General features: G+C 47.1%; 3 protein-coding genes across 3 annotated transcripts; all 3 read right to left on the reverse strand.

The window, feature by feature from the left end:
- Positions 1-7,376: 7,376 nt before the first annotated feature.
- Positions 7,377-7,902, reverse strand: N7539_007153 (uncharacterized protein; the record flags this gene model as incomplete). The annotated part of the gene is made up of 2 exons (XM_056936754.1): positions 7,377-7,708; positions 7,776-7,902. 2 exons carry the CDS (start codon positions 7,900-7,902, stop codon positions 7,377-7,379), a joined length of 459 nt encoding a protein of 152 aa, XP_056787553.1.
- Positions 7,903-11,382: 3,480 nt separating this feature from the next.
- N7539_007154 (Amidohydrolase) lies at positions 11,383-12,660 on the reverse strand (the record flags this gene model as incomplete). The annotated part of the gene is made up of 1 exon (XM_056936755.1): positions 11,383-12,660. One exon carries the CDS (start codon positions 12,658-12,660, stop codon positions 11,383-11,385), a length of 1,278 nt encoding a protein of 425 aa, XP_056787554.1.
- A 3,620-nt stretch (positions 12,661-16,280) lies between these two features.
- Positions 16,281-16,718, reverse strand: N7539_007155 (uncharacterized protein; the record flags this gene model as incomplete). Its single annotated transcript, XM_056936756.1, has 2 exons — positions 16,281-16,461; positions 16,693-16,718. The coding sequence occupies 2 exons, from the start codon at positions 16,716-16,718 to the stop codon at positions 16,281-16,283; spliced, it is 207 nt and encodes a 68-aa protein (XP_056787555.1).
- Positions 16,719-16,890: the final 172 nt, after the last annotated feature.

The following is a 16,890-nucleotide window of genomic DNA, read 5'->3' on the forward strand; positions in this document are numbered from 1 at the left end:
ATTGAACAAAACCTCGCTCAACGACCATCGAGTCCCACCATACATTCCCTGAGAATCTCAATATCGTGCCGGCGGACCATCTCGGTGTGGCAGAATCCCTGATTTGCTCGTTTATCATCAAGTTCCAGGTATATACCTTCAAGCAGCCTGGCCGGTGGTGCAGATGGTAGAGGGGTCCCGGGGGTGACCCCTCCCATCGTATGCGAGCAGTCTCTCCAAGTCACTCTTGTGTCCAGGGACAAGCACGCCGAAGACACCTAGTCTTACTGAGTAAGGGGCCAGGCAGGCTGGGTGGGTGGGCGTCAGCTGAAGCATCTCTGATGTTAAGCTGCGGATAATTTTTTTTCTTTTGTTTTGTTTTTCTTTTTTTATTATGGATAACATCGGGTTGAATGAGGCCTCTGAGACGAATTGGGAAAGAAGATAACTTGCTCTTGTAACGTGACTTATCATCTTTTTCATCTTGTCATGGAATAATGTGGTAGTTTTTGCTACGCGCTAGAGAGTGAACATCGTTTGGGGATGAAGATATTCTGCACATAGAAGTACCCGAGCATCCGAGGAACTTCGAACATGTACCACGGCAGAATGGAGGTCTCGGGTTCAACCCCAGGAGTAGTCTTGATCTTTTCTTTTCTGATCTGGTGTTGTTGGGTCTGGTCTGTTGAAGCAAACAAACTGAACTGAGATACCCAGGCTGCGGGAAACAAGGTACCTCGGCGCTACCTATCATCTAGTGATGGGCTGGTCTCACTTATTAATTGCCCACCGTTCGTCAACTGGAGTGTTCTTAGGAGTTGTAACCAAAGGACATGGACATGGAGTACCAGACACTCCAAGCACCTGGTGACTGACAATCCCCATCGTCCTCATTCTAAGTCTACCACTCACACTCACACTTTAAAGAAACAGATCTCACTCATCCCGAACCCTGCAGACAGAGAAGACTTCATTGAGTTCACATAGTCTAGTAGATGTGGCATCATCAGTGTCCCTCTTCGTCTAAACCCGAACAAAAGATTGAGACGAGGGAACCTATCATCTTGGGATGGAGTCTCCCATGCTAATGAACATGGGTTGTTGAATTGAAAGGGAATGACGTCTGTGCTCCTATGAAGTCTGGCAACCATAAAGTGTTTCAAGACTCGAATGCCTGTACGGAGTATGTAGTCAAGGCTATACCGCGGCTGGATGCTATTATAGAAGAGACTCTGTTTATTAAATTCTGAAAAATGGCCTAATTATCCCTCCTGAAGATCCATATTACACCATGATGCTCCTTATGCATTCGTTTCGCTATATCTCCAGAACCGAAAACATGATCTTCTACTTCTAATCTCTAATACATTGAACATTGTAAGACTTCCGGCGTAATCAGTCCTTATCGGAAGCAGGTAAAGCTTTCGATATCCTTGTCGAGAACATAACCCCCGAAACCCCACGCATCAAGATCCTGTCTAGTTACTGATCTAATCCAAGAACATAAACATATCTATAAAAGAAAGACCTCCAAGGCTACCCAAAGAGAAAGTGCTCGGCTGGGTCGCCTTTGATCTTGAGAAGCCGCTTTACACTTTACACTATCCAATCAACCCCATCGCCATCTACGACTTTAGTTGCTTTTTGTTAGACGGTCAAGGCCCTGTGGCCGGGGTGATGCTGGCCTTGCAATATGCACAGTCACCCCCAGCCATATTGTGGGCCTTGATCAAGTGGTTATTGTGACTGGAAACTTTGAATTGTGAGGAATGTTGATGGAGAGGAATAGAAGTGAGGCCGGGTCACCTCAAGGGTGATATATTTCTGGTCAGTAGCGACGCTCTGGGTTGGCCATCAAGTTCAGGGGTTGCAGGTGGTTGGCACAGATTGGGAATGCGGTCCAAGATGGTAAGAATTCAGATGGGTTAGAACGCCTGGTAGGCGGCAACCTTGGGCTGAACTGGGATAAGAGGCTATGGGTCGGACAAGGCACTTTGCGGCACAAGGTGATGTTCCTGGTTTCATGAGAAGGACTTTGCGATATAGAACGTTTAGACCTAAAGACGGTGATATATAAGGCATGAGCATGATTACACACTCCCGACTATTTTTTTAAGTTACTGAGGGCTGTGGCACTATGCGATTAAGTAAGGATGTCAAAAGACACCACGAGAGAGCGCCAGCTAAGCACCGGCAGCATTAAAGTAGGTATCTCGCGCATTGAACTATATCCACTGAGACAATAATATGTTATCATGAAGTAATCTTTGTCGTTAAACGTAAGGTAGCTCTTCACGAATCGAACTCGAGTCACAACGATCGCCGTCTTTAGCTATACAGCCTAGTGTCTAGTGTCTGAAATCTACACCCTCATAAAAGACCTGCCAGTAGGTATGCCTTTATTAACCCCGCTGAATTCTGCCTACATGACTTGAAACCCGGCTTCTAATGACCTTTTAATGTTCTTGAGCCTTGCTTACTCCTAGCTGAAGATGTCGGTCAAGACTGACAATCTTTGTAAATCGAAGGTAAAGAGGTGATCGTAAGCACGGAAGCAAAGAACACGATCGCTTCTTGAGATTGGAAAATTATGGGCGCTATAACTCAAGCTGAGAAAAGCCCGAGCTTCCAGAGAGGCCAGCAACTGCCTCACTAGGCATGTAATATTCATGAAAGGACCTTCTCGAAAGAAGACTGGAAACATGTCGAAACATAAACTTCGGCGAACATATGTAGAGAAACTCTGTTGATAATATAAATAAGCTTTGTGTCTCCGCCGGGAACCATTCACAATCCTATCAGGTATCCAAGATACACGATCGAACTCGCAAGATCATCAAGGTAGCAAGAGTGTACAGTACGCTGCATTCTTGGGGATATAGATATGAAATCATTCAAAAAGGAGAAAGTGGCCAACTTGCAATAAGTACTGCAACTCGCATTCGGCTGAGAAGGCTCAGAGCATCATAACGTCAGATAAATACAGGATAAACATAAATCGGGCCGGATGGTGATCATGGTGTACTTAGTAGTTGGTTATCACGTATCCGGTGCTGCCTATGAATTAAGCCATGCTGTTTAGCGTACCCCTTGCGGTTTAATGTGACCAGCTGACCTCCCGTCCCCAGTGCGTGTTTGCTATATAGTTCTCTCCATCACCGCTTCGACTTTACACGGTTTTTCCAACCTCCTGATCTTTTTTTAACCCCATTTCCCACGCACGCACGGCTAGTGAGGCCATTGTGCCATTCATCCTGATCTTTGACTTTCGCTAGCCACCCCCCGGTGCCTGGTGCGACTCGTCGGCTCCTCCACGATGCCTCGAATACCTATCCGCGCTGCCTTCGCTCGGCCTAGCCTGTTCCCCTCTTAGCTCTCATCACGACGCTCGGTATGGGGAAAATTTGCCTTTGGTGCGCTGCGCCGACCTGCACATCCGTCGCCGCTACATGACGATCGGTTAGTGAACTGTCCTCCTTCGAGCATCTCGAGGCTTTCGCCCCCTGCTCTTTCGAGACAAGCACCCCTACGCAGCGGAGCTTCAAGTTTGCCTTGCAGATGTACAGACTTAGTGAGGTCCCTGTCAATCGTCGCTGATGGTGTTTGTATTCCCTCTGGCTAGTTGTTGCTAAGCCCACGAGGACTCTAGGACAAAGATAAATATAGTGAGCTTCATTCTTGTCCTATGAATAAGAAAACTTTACGCCGGCTATGCCGAGATTCCAAAACGACGTCCTTCTGGAACGCTGTAAGGCGAGTCCTCTGATCACGTACAAACATCCCGTTTTTCCTCGACCTTCGCTAAAATTTCGTGCGGCCGGTTCGCATTCTGAGTATCTACGGAGTTTCGACCCTTATCACTAACTATGTCTTGTCGCCGGTATCCTCGTTGTCTTCACGATTGATTAGCAAAGAGGATATGATAGATAGTTAGGAGACTGGACCTACTCCTACAGCACAAGGTCATGCGGACGGAGGTAATATAGGACACTGTTATCGTGTTAGTCTATCCCGCGCGTTTCGTCTTCTCTCCTAGATATAGAACGACTAGCAAGCAGAGCTTGATCAAGTCGCTAGCGATGATACTAGCGCAGACGATATACAGACGTATAGCCCCCCTGAAATAGCAATAGCGTTTTACGGCAGGTAATTAGGATTAATAGATGAGTAGGGGGGTCATTCGCGCGATAGTTCTCTGTACTACCTATTAGGCTTAGATACGATAAGCAGATAGATCTCGTCTGAATATAATCTTGCTATGCTTGGCCGCCTTAGCCTGTGGTAACAAGGCGTAATCGGTCAAACGAAAGATATATGGACATACTCCTCGTACATTTTCCTCCGTGAAGATAGTCTAAGAATCCAGTTAGTTATTTCATCTAAGTCTTACCCTAGGTTATTCTTTCCGTCGTTCTATCCGCTATAGTTATTATTAGCTCTTTTGCAACTATATCGGGGGAAGCCGACGGCTAGAGATTAGCCGGAAATATTACTTAAAACTTTACTAACGTATATTACAAGGTATTAATCCCTCCTAAGCTATACGAATGGCCCAAAGTGGTCATTCGCGATACCAAAAGCTATCTACGGCTAGGCACAGAGGTTAATCCCATAGTTATTAGAGATGAGTCTGCTCCGCTAGGCTCGGTATTTAATCCTATCGTGATTAATGTTGACGAGGGATGATGTTACGGCGAAGGGGGTAAGCCCGATTTTGATACCGACACTAAAATAATGACTATACTAGAATTCTGGGAGAATTTGATCGATAAAAGCTGCTCTGACCCTGAAAGCGGGGGTATAGACGTTGAGCCGATACCTATTTCTGCGCGGACTATATCACCTATATACGACGATCTAGAGCTTTAAGCCCTTAGTGTATTAGTTTCCGACTGTATACCCCTGATATAGCAATCTGAGGGTGGCCATGGTCAGCAAGTTTGTGGTGTATTTTCTATGAGGTTTCAAGAGGTCGGAATCCAGTGATATCTTCCGGTATCGAAGATTCAGTAACACCGTGATTTAAGTGGTTCAGTTTAAATCTACGCGTGCCAATAGCGTTTGGTGCCAAGACAGGTAACCGGTGTGCCTTGTTGATCTGGGGGATACTTTGAAAAGGCCCTCCTCCATCCTTCAGCTCCCTCTGGATAATTCGACCTATCCTAACGGAAGAGTGCATATTGATCTCTGCCAGTTCTCAAGGAGTCAGAAGAAGTGTCCTACTCTTCTCGAACCTATGGAGGAGCCAGGATGTGCGCTACTCCTAAGAGCCTCTGTTTGAAGGTACTAATGATATAGATTTCGAACATTGCTTGGTCACTCGCAGAACACCTGAACAGTCTGGTTCCCCACGTAGAAGTGCATGAGCCGACAAAGCATGAGGTACGGTGTGTAGAATCTGCTACTCTACATATTGCTTATTTGAAGGCTTTACAGAAGACACTGGAGGCCAAGATCGACCGCGTCTATGGATGTGAGCGAGCATTGAATAATATGGAAATTAGACCTGTCAACTTGCATCACTCCGAAATTCTTGTAAAAGCTACAGATGGCCGATGGTTCTTCGTTCCTAGAGGGCCCGCGCCGATCTCCAGGCCACACTTTTTGCATTCTCAACTCCTCAACCCATAGTGGATATCAGTGACAGCGTCCAGGCTTTGGGACTTTCATCCATTCTAGAAGACACCACCAGCAATCAGCTTCTCTCCGCAAGTGCCAAGTACGACAAAGCGGAATACCCAATTGCACCTACCCCTTCGGGTAGCTCAAAGCTGAAGCACGAGCCCCCTCTTCGTGTTATATCTAAAAGGGGTTTCGGTACAGTTCTTCAAGCAGCAATTTTGGTGCAGGGTCAGCGGGTAGGGGCTATTCCGGGGCGACTGCAACTATTTGTCACGGCGTTGCTCTTACAAGGGTCAAAGTCGGAGTGGGACTGGGCGCTACTGGTTCACCAGCTGCTACAGTAGATGTGGTTCTCACTGCGATGAATCCGTTTGGTGCTGCTTGTAAGGCTGGCGTTTTTGCACTATCTGCTGGGGCGGTGGTTTTCGCGGCTGTGAAACTGTGAGGCCTGGAGACGGAATGAAGCAGGGAGCGGCTCAAAAAAGAATAAGAGAGGAGAAGAGGAAATGGGCGTTAAATAGAGGGTAATCTACTAAAGATCACTCAGGCTAACGTCATAAATACACTTAAGCACATACTGAGTGGATTTGCTAATGAATAGTTGATACCGTTGAGCACTTTACCTGGGATGGAATTATACCTACAGTTGATGAGATAGTTCAAACGAACCTGACAGAGGCAAAAGGCATGATGGATGTTGAATACACCAACCTTCACTAAAAATCCTCGAACAAATGTCATGCCTTTCATGTCTCCAATATTTCCGGTCTGCTTTCGCCTTCGACCCATCGTTCTCTATGATAATCAGTACATTGCCCTCAACAGCAGAACAGATGGGTATTTACTCACACTACCTTGTGGTCACTCTCAGATATATGTAAGGAAAACTTGCATGGAGAGTGATGACACTTTTTGCCCAAGGGACAATGGTGGCTGAAGTAGCAGTCATAATCCGTGCAACCAGGGGCATCCAGACATTGACCCTGTCTTGCTTTGTACTTTTGTATGATGATCTCCTTAGCGTTCAACTTATCGTCATGCTCCATTTTACATCTGAGCCGGTCGCAGCGTCCCAGAAGATAATGGTCATTGCAGAATCCTCTGGGTGCTATCTGGTGTAGTTTCTTGTAATAGGAGTCTTTGGCAGCGGCATCAGAGGGGGGCGGATCGGTGGATCTAATCGTTGTTTGTATCCATTGTATTCGATTGTTTTTTTTTCTTTGGTCTCGCGTTTTTTGATTGTGAGATTTTGATGATGATTGGATCCTCCAATTGTCGCATATGTCGAAGGATATCTCACAGAAATCCCACCATTTCCCGAGACATCAATATTAGAATCCATCGCTGATCCATGGATCAAAGGCGTGGCAAGTGCAGGGCTACGGGGAGTGATCGCTTGAGAGAACTCTCCATTGGAATTTGCACCTGAATCCCGAAACAACGAGGATGTGCCGTTTCTTTCATCGGCGGTAGTCACTGAAGGTCTTTGGAAGCCAAGACGACTGGGTTCCTGTTCACTTGGAAGATGCTCACATCGGAAGACGTCATTGAAACGGGTTATTTCAAATCCTAGAGTCTTAAAGAGTGTCTTTGCAGGGGTCGTCTCGACGAGAATAATCCGCTTTTCACCCATATTATCTCCGATAAAATCACGCAGCTGGTGTACGTAGCCTTGATCATGACAAGCAGCAAAAAACACTTTTTTGCACTGGAAATTTCGATAGAAGTGATTGAGCATCCCTGATTAATTATGAGTAGAGCACAAAAATAGGTAATCAAGTCTTACTGGTCATTTTAGAGTCCGCGTTTTCTTTGCCCGGACCAACATTGATAAACTCAAACTCAGCACGACTGTTGGTGAATTGTTCTGCAAAGCGATGCAAATCCCTTTCGAACGGTATTACTTTGTTTTTCTGCAATGCCGTCGCCAAATCCTTCAGATTTGCATAGATTCGAACAAGGATAGGCACGTCCTCGCTGCTGTATGGACTGTCCTGCAGAAAAGTTCTGACTGCCTTTGTAAGCCTCCTGGAGGCTTCAGCAGCGCCGTCTGGACTCGATAGCAAAGTGTCTAGGAACTTGGCGCCATCGCCATCAACTAGCACAACTATGAAGGGATGCCTATTCTAAGAAATGTGAGCTTCACTTCGGTGATTTATAATTGAGAAAATCACCCACATTGATATCATTTAACCTCCTAACTTCTGCTTTGGCTTCTATATTTTCCACCTGGAATGTGCGTCGAGAGGTCCTCTCGCTCTCAAGTTCAAGCTTAAGGTCTTTGATTCGCTCCTCGTGCATTTCAATTATTCGAAAAGCTTCCTTTGAATGGAATATTGTAAGAGAAGAGCGCAATTGCCTGACGCCGTAGTAGATTTGGGCTTCTTCGGTTTGAACCACCTACCTTGACCAGGATGTTCTTCTTTTCTTCAACCGTACACAACTCAGAGAATTGCGACATTAGGGCTCTGACGTCCATGGTTCCCTGAATTTGTTATTGGAAAAGCTTGAAAAGATTGCGCGAGCAATTCCTTCAAGACTTTTCTTCTAGGGGCTTCAAGTCGGTATTAAAATACAACATAGTGGATGGAGGTCGGGCCCCCTTCCGACATAGTATCTCTGCGACGACAAGTCATGACAGAAGCCTCAATCTGATCCGAGACCTAGCACCCAACAATTACACTCCATGCCATGCATCATTACGTGTCAGTCGGGCACCTACTCATACTAAACGTGACCATTGGCTGGGAGCTTCCCCCAAGACATCGTCGCTTGCCTCACCTGTGCGGGAATGAGAGGTGTACCGTCAGCGTTTTCACGCTCTTGTGACTCTACTGGGTCGCTTTCACCACAAAGGAGACTTGAGCCACCAAATGTGTTTCAAACATACGTTACAGAATTAGATTATCCTATGTGCGATTGTACTAGGTTCAACAACTCGCAGTACTTACCTCGTGGAGGAGACTCTACAATTTATCTTTTGAGAGCTCTTTGCTGAGACATATCGTGCCAAATTCTTCCATAAGAACGGGCACATGCCCGTTTTCTTGTGGAGCAAGCGAATGGGCAATTGCGTACTTCCTGGGGATTCGGTTGGCTCTCAGTGGCCCATCGGCAAACTGTGGCGCCAAACAGTTGGCGCCTACAGGGTGATAGCATCAGCGCCAATGGTGCCAACGGGTCTTTGAGAATTTTGAATAATGAGTAGTTATCCATTTTCCGAATGGTGAGTCTGTAGCTTCCCACTGGCGCCGGTGGATTGCAAGGGCGGGCGGCACGGCCCTTTTCAAACCGCTACATTGGAAATTAAACTAAAATCTGGAAAACTAATAGATGCTCAGCTCTGAATTGGGAGGCAACGCCTGCCCGCTTTCTCGGTCCTGAACTTTATTTTGAGTCACCTAGTCGGCTAGAGCGTCTACAGTAACCTTTCTGGGATACGGAGCACGTAATCACCAACGGCGCGTAAATAGCTGCCTAATATTGACTAGATGTCAGGCGACAGTCAAGAGTCTCGTTTTTGCGCTAAGAGACAGAGATTCCATGAAGGTCAATCTGCACCAACGATATTATACCAGAGTTCAGCTAAGAGGGTTAGTGTGGACATGCAATGGACGGTGTTTCTCACCAATACTCCCCCTTCTCAACCTCGTTGAATGTCTAGGCTCACCTCCTGATCGGCGCGGAGACTTTCAGTCATGACTATCAGCAATCCTCCGAATCAGTACCCATGCTTGCAAAATGATGCTCCGGTAGACGATGGGTGATAATGGCGGCGGCTCTCCTTTTGAGGCATGGATTCCACGGTTCCTGAGATGTTCAAAAAAAAAATACTCAACGCTTCATTGATAGCTGATGACAGCGGTCACTCACATAATGGACTGCCGTTCCGGTTGATCTACTGATTTGATGATTCGGTATATTACCTGACAGTCAAAATCTCACACCTGAAGCGTCTTCCCATATAATCAGCCAAATAGTGTCCAGATAGATAGCATTTCATCTGACTCGCTAGGCGTCTTTCCATAGAACCAGCCGGATAGCGCAGTACCTCAATAGTGAGTCGTACTAGCTTGCTTTTGTATCATTCTCATACCTCCCAAATCATTCTACCCGGATAGTCAAGAACAACACAGCCCCCGAATAACCTATTGACTTTCACAGAATACAAGACCAAAGTCAAGACTTGAGTCTGCACCAAGGCAATCACCGGTGATGAGAACAGTCTGTGTTCAGCAATCAAAATCCCGAACATGTGGCTAATGGAACTAGAGGAAATAAACCGCCATCCTGCCCGGATACTGTTCCGGCGGACATCATTCGTATGAAGACTGACTCCCTCTCACACTCCGAAGTCCGATCTCCGTGGACTGAGTCTCGTGAGCAACTGCATTCGTGCGCACGCTGAGCCAGGTCTCTACTCGAACATCAAGTGGAAATGGCACGAGTCCGAGTCTCCTCCGTCGATCAGAGAATTCTTGCAGACAGTCTCTTCCAGGCATCAGCTGTCAGGTCGTATCACAAACCTCCAACTCAAAGGCAAGGCTTCGTGCCTCGGCGCGAGGCACCGCAATGATTTCAAAGTGTCCCTGTCTCTAGCGCTGAGACAGACAAATCCATTCCTTTTGTTTCGAGAAATTGGTGTGCGCTTCACTAAATCATGAACAGATGCATTGTCTCAACGTTTAACAGATGCTTTGGCAGCTCTTCCATTAGCACAGCTATCAAGCCTGAGACACTTGCATCTTGAATCCACTTTTGTTGAACAGGGCACGATCATCGATCATGATGGCCCTGGTGATGCGATACGTCAGGTACGGGGAACGCTGTAGGAATCAACGGTTTTCGCCATGATTACCCTGGAAGGACGGCAATCAGACTCAGCCTGCATTTCAGAGTCAGGCAGAGGGCTCACTGCATAGTTTGGCTAGTTTGAATATACTCACAAGGCTTCAAATCCCGTTGGCATTTCTAGTGAAAATCATCCAAGACTCAACAAAGCGACTCCAGAGAATGGTTCCGAAGAATGTTGAATTTGTCCCCCTCGAGTCGCAATGTTTGAATCTGTCACCCTCATGTACGACTCGAGGCACCAAAACGTGAATAGAATGTGTATACCACACTTGCTGGAGTGGGGTTGGACAGATCAACCCGTATTTGGCCTTATTCAATCCTGGATGAAGGATTACAAAACTTGCAATCCAAGACATCAGGGTGTTTCTCAGGTGATTTGCCACTTGAATTATGGTGAATGGTGTGATGACATGAGGAGAAACAGCTCGCAGTCTTGTGTTGCCAAGCTGGTGCTGAACTGAAGATACACCGCACATTTTGATCGCCATTTTGTCGGATTGATATTTTGCCACAACATTTCACTGGATCCAAATTGGCCTTCATCACCCAATCTACTAGGTGACATGACCAAACACTCAATTGCTGCTCACCCGACTGCAAAATCTGGTTTTCCAGATGATACATGAATCTCCTTCTGTTCTTGAGTTCCAGTTTCCCCTGGTCATACGGCGTCGGCTCCAGATTATTATCGATGACAATCAGCCTCATCGAAATGCAAAATCTCAACCCTTCCGTTACGTACGTGTAGCTTCTTCTGACGGTAGGAAATGTCAGGTGTTCGTATGGCATGTGATACTGCCGCCTCACCGCAGTCCATAGCTTAGGTAGAATCTCTCCCCCTCGGCAATCTCACTCCTCATCCCTCTCACACATCGATACTGCTGCCCCTACCGTAGCCGTATCACATCATCAGGAGGTTGTGCCTCACTAAGCCTTGGATAGAAATGTCAGTGCGCCGGCGATCAAAGCATTTCTACCAATCGTGAGAGTCGGCTGAATTGCTGGAGCGAACAAGGGCGAGTGGTTGTCCGGAATATCCTGGGTGGTCCTTCCTTTCCGTTCAGCTTCGTCCCAGGTGTCCTTGTCGATGCCTCCAAAGAACCAGAAACAACAGGGCTTTCTGACTACCGTCCCAATATCTGTAAAGTCTTCACTGGCGTTGCTCCGCAGCCAACTGGCATCGAGTCCGCCAGCGAAAACCGCTTCAAATGTCTTCTGCACATTTTCTGTGATTGTCGTATCGTTTCTTGTGAGTGGAAACCTCGTCATTGTTTCTATCAGTGGTCCCTCTTCTGCACCACTCACCATGCTTTCCGCACGGGCAATCTTTCCAATCGAGTTCAGGATCTTTTCTCGAGTATTCTCGTCCGCTGTTCTCACATTTATTTGCATTTCAGCTTGCTGGGGAATGATATTGGGGGCTTGCCCAGTGCTCAGCTTGCCAACGGTCACGACAGCAAAGTCTTGACTGGGGCTGATCTGTCTGCTCACAATAGTCTGCAATCGCATAATCGTGCTGGCAGCCATGATGACAGGGTCAACGGTAGTTTCAGGCATGGATGCGTGCCCGCCCTTGCCGCGGAACGTCAACTTGATCGAGTCTGCCGCGCTCATCATGACCCCAGTACGCATTCCAATGATTCCAGCTTTCTTGCCCACCACATGCTGTGCCAGAAGAACATCGGGAATAGGCACCAGGTCGTATAGCCCTCCGTCGATCATTCTTTTGGCGCCTTCACCGCGTTCCTCAGCCGGCTGAAACACAGCGACAAGTGTGCCTAACCAACACTGCCTTCTCTTCACGAGGTCGTCAATCGCAACAAGTAAACACGCCATATGCATATCATGCCCACAAGCATGCATGACAGGCTTTGTAAGACCATCAGCCTCGTCTCGTGTCGTCTTCTTGCTAGAGTAGGGAAGATTGGTCTCTTCCAAGATCAAAGCGTCCATCTCGGAGCGCAAGAGAACTGTCTTTCCGGGCCCATTATGCAGAACAGCCGCGACACCGGTACCGCCGATCTTTTCATATACCTCCAAGCCCGGAAAGGTCCGCAATTTTGCGGCGATGATACTGGCTGTACTGAACTCCTGATGAGATAGTTCTGGGTTTGAATGGAGTTGCTTGTAGAGACTTTCATAGTCGTCAAGATTTGAGTTCCCCCCTTCGACAAAGTCAAGGATCTCCGGCGGCGTTCTGGCCATACTGTATTCTTCTCTGGAAGTCTTTTCCGTATTTTATAACCCAAGCACGCCTGAAATGCCGCTTGCCAGATCGGCAAATGTTGAGGTTTTATCGACGAGGTCGAAGAGGGGACTGAAAGTTAGGCAGGCCACCTCCGGTATGACATCCCAGTCGGTATTTCGTTTGATCGGAAGAGAGATGTAGTATTCATGCAATGCACTGTGATGAAGATTGTGTTGTGATACCGATGTGCAAAAGCTAATAAACCACTGCATGGCCATGGCCATGCAACTACCCATACTAACTATGAAGTGTGGGAGCCGTGGGCAGTGGATCCTCGTCGAAAGACTTTTTACCACCCGGGAGTCGTAGAAGTGCTATTCCATATGTAACTTTGTGCCTCGGTCGCACCCGAAACGCTTCCTAGAAGCCATGGGCGGGCCAGGTCAATGGGCACGGATATCCCCCGATCTGGCAAGGTGTCTAAAACCGCAGGTATTCTTCGTTGGGAACAGCTCCTACGTATGCACATATTTCATAGAACCATAAAAGAGCCCACTCATACGCGATTCTGCAGGATGTTAGGTGAGGATCGGCGCCTTGGAACGACAGACCGCAAATAAGGTTGAGCTTGTGGGCTCTTTACCGCTAGATTCATAGCTAAGACCTACCTGATAGGGCTGGCCGAAGTAACGTATGTCAAATATCCTTTGCAGATGGCAAATGTCAATCTACCAGAAATACTCGTCTATCTTCGCCCGGCGGCACGATTTCACGCCTAGGCCAATTCCTACCTTCCGTTGACAAGGTACGCCTAGCAACAGAGGTCATGCCTTTTTCTTGTAGCGCCGGTTGCATCATAAGATAATAGCTGTTTCTTTTTGACTTTCAAAGAAGCGAGGCTTGAAGGAGAATACGGGATGTTGTATTTGACCCTTGCTAATTCAACCCCCAAGGCACCAAGCTCCACTGGACACGAACGAATCCGGTATTCCACTCATCACGGGAAAGTCTCGACGATGAGTTCTCTCCAACCGGGCGTTTAGACGCCCCATTCCTGTGTTACGATGGAACCCGCAGAAACACAAGGCTACGCTTTGACGATCCTGCTAGGACAACACATTCATGTGGTGCGATCGGTATGAGCCAGATCGAAGTGGTCGCGCCGTCATCGCACATGGCGAACTATTTGACCCTGCTTACGAACTTTTTGGGATCACAACCACAAAAAGCTGAAGCGAATGCTGGCCACGTGTTTTCGCTCGGGCGTCCAGTTGAAGACGGTGGGGAATGCAGCATCTGGCTTCATGAGGAGAGGGATGAGGCTGACGAAACGTGGCTACGTACGCGAGGAATCGGTCCCCTTAAGCTGAGGCTGCAGACCAAAAATCAAAAGAAGCAGGGAGAGAAGCTTCTTGGAAGTGACGGTTCCGCGTCTCACGTGTCTCTTGTCTGCTGAGGAGTCACTATATAGCATTGAATGCTCCTATAAACGCGTCAGAACGTCAAAATTGAACATTCGAGACTGATGGTTTTTAAGACGTAGCTATATTAGTGTAGAGGAGATGATTATACGCGAATGTCAATGCAACGTCGGGAAATGCACCGTGGAGGTTTTTGAGGTATTTGCCCTTCATCTGCCTCTGGCCATCGAATACCAATCCATACGTGAACACCGATTGAATATCTCCTAGCTGTTCTTACCTATGAATTGACCGTGTCTTCACCTCGGTCAATTATCAGACTTGCGTTCGGATTGGCATTCCATGTTGGCAATGTTGACCCTCAGAAAGAGAAGAGGGCGGTAAGCCTCATATGCGGACCGTGAGACAGAGATCTGCGGGAGAACGAACGGTCGATCGGGATACTAGAAGTGTGTCCTGCGTAGTCGGTGTACTGCGATGTATCGAGGCCAAGTTACAATTCGACACTACTTAATCTTAATTAAGGAACAGCGACTTAAGTTGCAGGTGAATTTCAGCAACTTGGTGACAATAGTGCCTACTACAACGTAAATGACGCCGATAAGCAAGGTACGTAGGTTCTGCCCGTAAGCACGGTGACTTTGGTGATGATTCAAGGCTGATCAAGACAGCACTAGATTGGAGATAATCTGCGACAGACGCAAAACGAGCCATCACGTACCAATAAGCCGTTGTTATCAACAACTGGTATGCGCGCGATAGTATGCGCAAGCAGTGCAGACCAATCAAAGTGATATTTCATAGACCGCTATCTAGAAAATCCTTGGCGGCGGATCTTAACTTTTACATCCAGAGAGGTAGACGTCAATTTTCTTAACAGCCTCGTATCCCCCCCAGTAGATTCTGTTTCTATTTTTCATTAGTCGTTCTTGTGTGGCAGTCTACAATATACATACCTGTCCCATAACTACCTAAGTGGTATCCAGGGTTCATTAGTCTGGACCCAGCGACACCCGGTTGGGTATATATATGAATGCGCACAAACCACTTAGCTCCCGAGACGTAGTAGATAGCTCTTGGATATCCTAGTTCCGAGATGTCTCTGAATACTAGACAAAAAGCGACCGAGGTTTGGCTAGTACGCTATATAACCCCCTTTATGTGGCAATATCGTAGAAATTGACCAGCCGTCCTGGGTAGTGCAGACTGTAGAGTGTAGACCGTCACCCGACTGGATCTCAGTTTCGACGGACTCGGTCGTATGCATGCTACAGGAAGAGAGTCGGTGTGAATGAAATACAAATGCTTGATGGAATGGTATTTGACAGCTACAGAGTTTCGCTCGGTTTTTTCCCCTAAGAAAAAACTTGAAAAACTCCGGCTTTCTTGTCACTGCGCTTTTCTACCTTCGTTGGATGCACACATTTTTCATTGCTTTCTGGCACAATTATAGGAATTTCTTCATAGTGTGAGGAACGTATGCGATTTATATTATTTTTTTCTGGGGATTCTAATATATAATTGGCCGGATGGTGTAGTTGGTTATCACGTATCGTTAACACCGATAAGGTCCTGGGATCGAGCCCCAGTCTGGTCAGTCTCTTTTTGTTTTTCTTTCCACTGCTAACGGCCGTGCGAAATCAATCTTATCTATGCGACAACGTAAGTGGGGATGCGTCGTTTAGCTGAGTTGTTTGTTAAACCAGTCTCAGGTTTGACTGCCGTTTCACTTGAGGAGTCATACGCATGCTGTTCGTTGGCGCATACAGAGGTATCGCCATGGAGTACTCTTTAAGCCTTCGGCTATCATCAAGAGTGTTCACGTACATGTATCGCAGACTCAGGATTAGATAGGATATAGATAATGACATGACATCAGTACCTCAAGCACCGGAACATGAGAGTCGAACGAGAAGATTATGATGAGAATCTTATTCCCTGGGTGTACTCACCCTCCAACTTTAGAATTAGCCACCCGTTAGGCAATCTGGTTCACAAAGCGTTGAGAACCCAGCAGATGGGGCTTAAATCACCAAGAAGGGCCATATAGTGCCACACTGCCATCTTCGCCAGGAACCAGTAAGTCATTCTCATGCTGAGCCTGGGGAAGGTGGCGCAAGCGTTAACCCGGGCTTACGGCCCCCGGGCGAGAACGTTATTTCAAAAGCTGAGAACAGCCTAACAGGTAAGCACTAGGTGTTTTGAAACTTGGAAGCCTACGTGACAGATCGAAGTCTTGGAGTCTGGACTTCCAGCTCTGTATACATGGGGACAGAAGCTTGGCTGAAGACTCTCTTCGCCGGGTTGTACTTTCCTTTAGCCTCATCAACGGCTGTTGATTCCAGTCCACTGCCAGATTTAGCTTGTGGGTGCAATTGGATTTCTTCCTCCTGAAGTCTAGCTTACCAAAACATTTAATATCAAGAAACACCCACAATATTTGGATGAGTTTGAACATCTACCAAGGACACTAGATCATTCCAAGATTCTTTTATCTCAAAGAAAGTCTCCTTTCATCAGTTTACGCGATTACGTGAGGGTATACGAAGGATCCAATGGAAGCAAGCAACTTTAGTCTGAGAATGACCCGACGCCGGGGGCCCCACCTGCCATCGCATTGGAACTCACCCGCGCTTGGTAAAAGATCGCGCCATGCCGAATAGGGAAACAATCAAGCGTTGCAATGTCTATTCGTGGTATCAGATCTCTAGAGTCATGTCTAGTCACGAAGGTTCAAAGTCGTTGCCTGGCTGCAAAAGTATGCATGTAGTAGCGCAGCTATTACTCTACATGCGTTCAGCGATTAAAGAGGGCCTATAAAAGACT

This window comes from Penicillium diatomitis, assembly GCF_028827545.1.
Source record: "Penicillium diatomitis strain IBT 30728 chromosome Unknown utg000010l_segment0_segment0, whole genome shotgun sequence".
NCBI classification, from domain to species: Eukaryota; Fungi; Ascomycota; class Eurotiomycetes; order Eurotiales; family Aspergillaceae; genus Penicillium; species Penicillium diatomitis.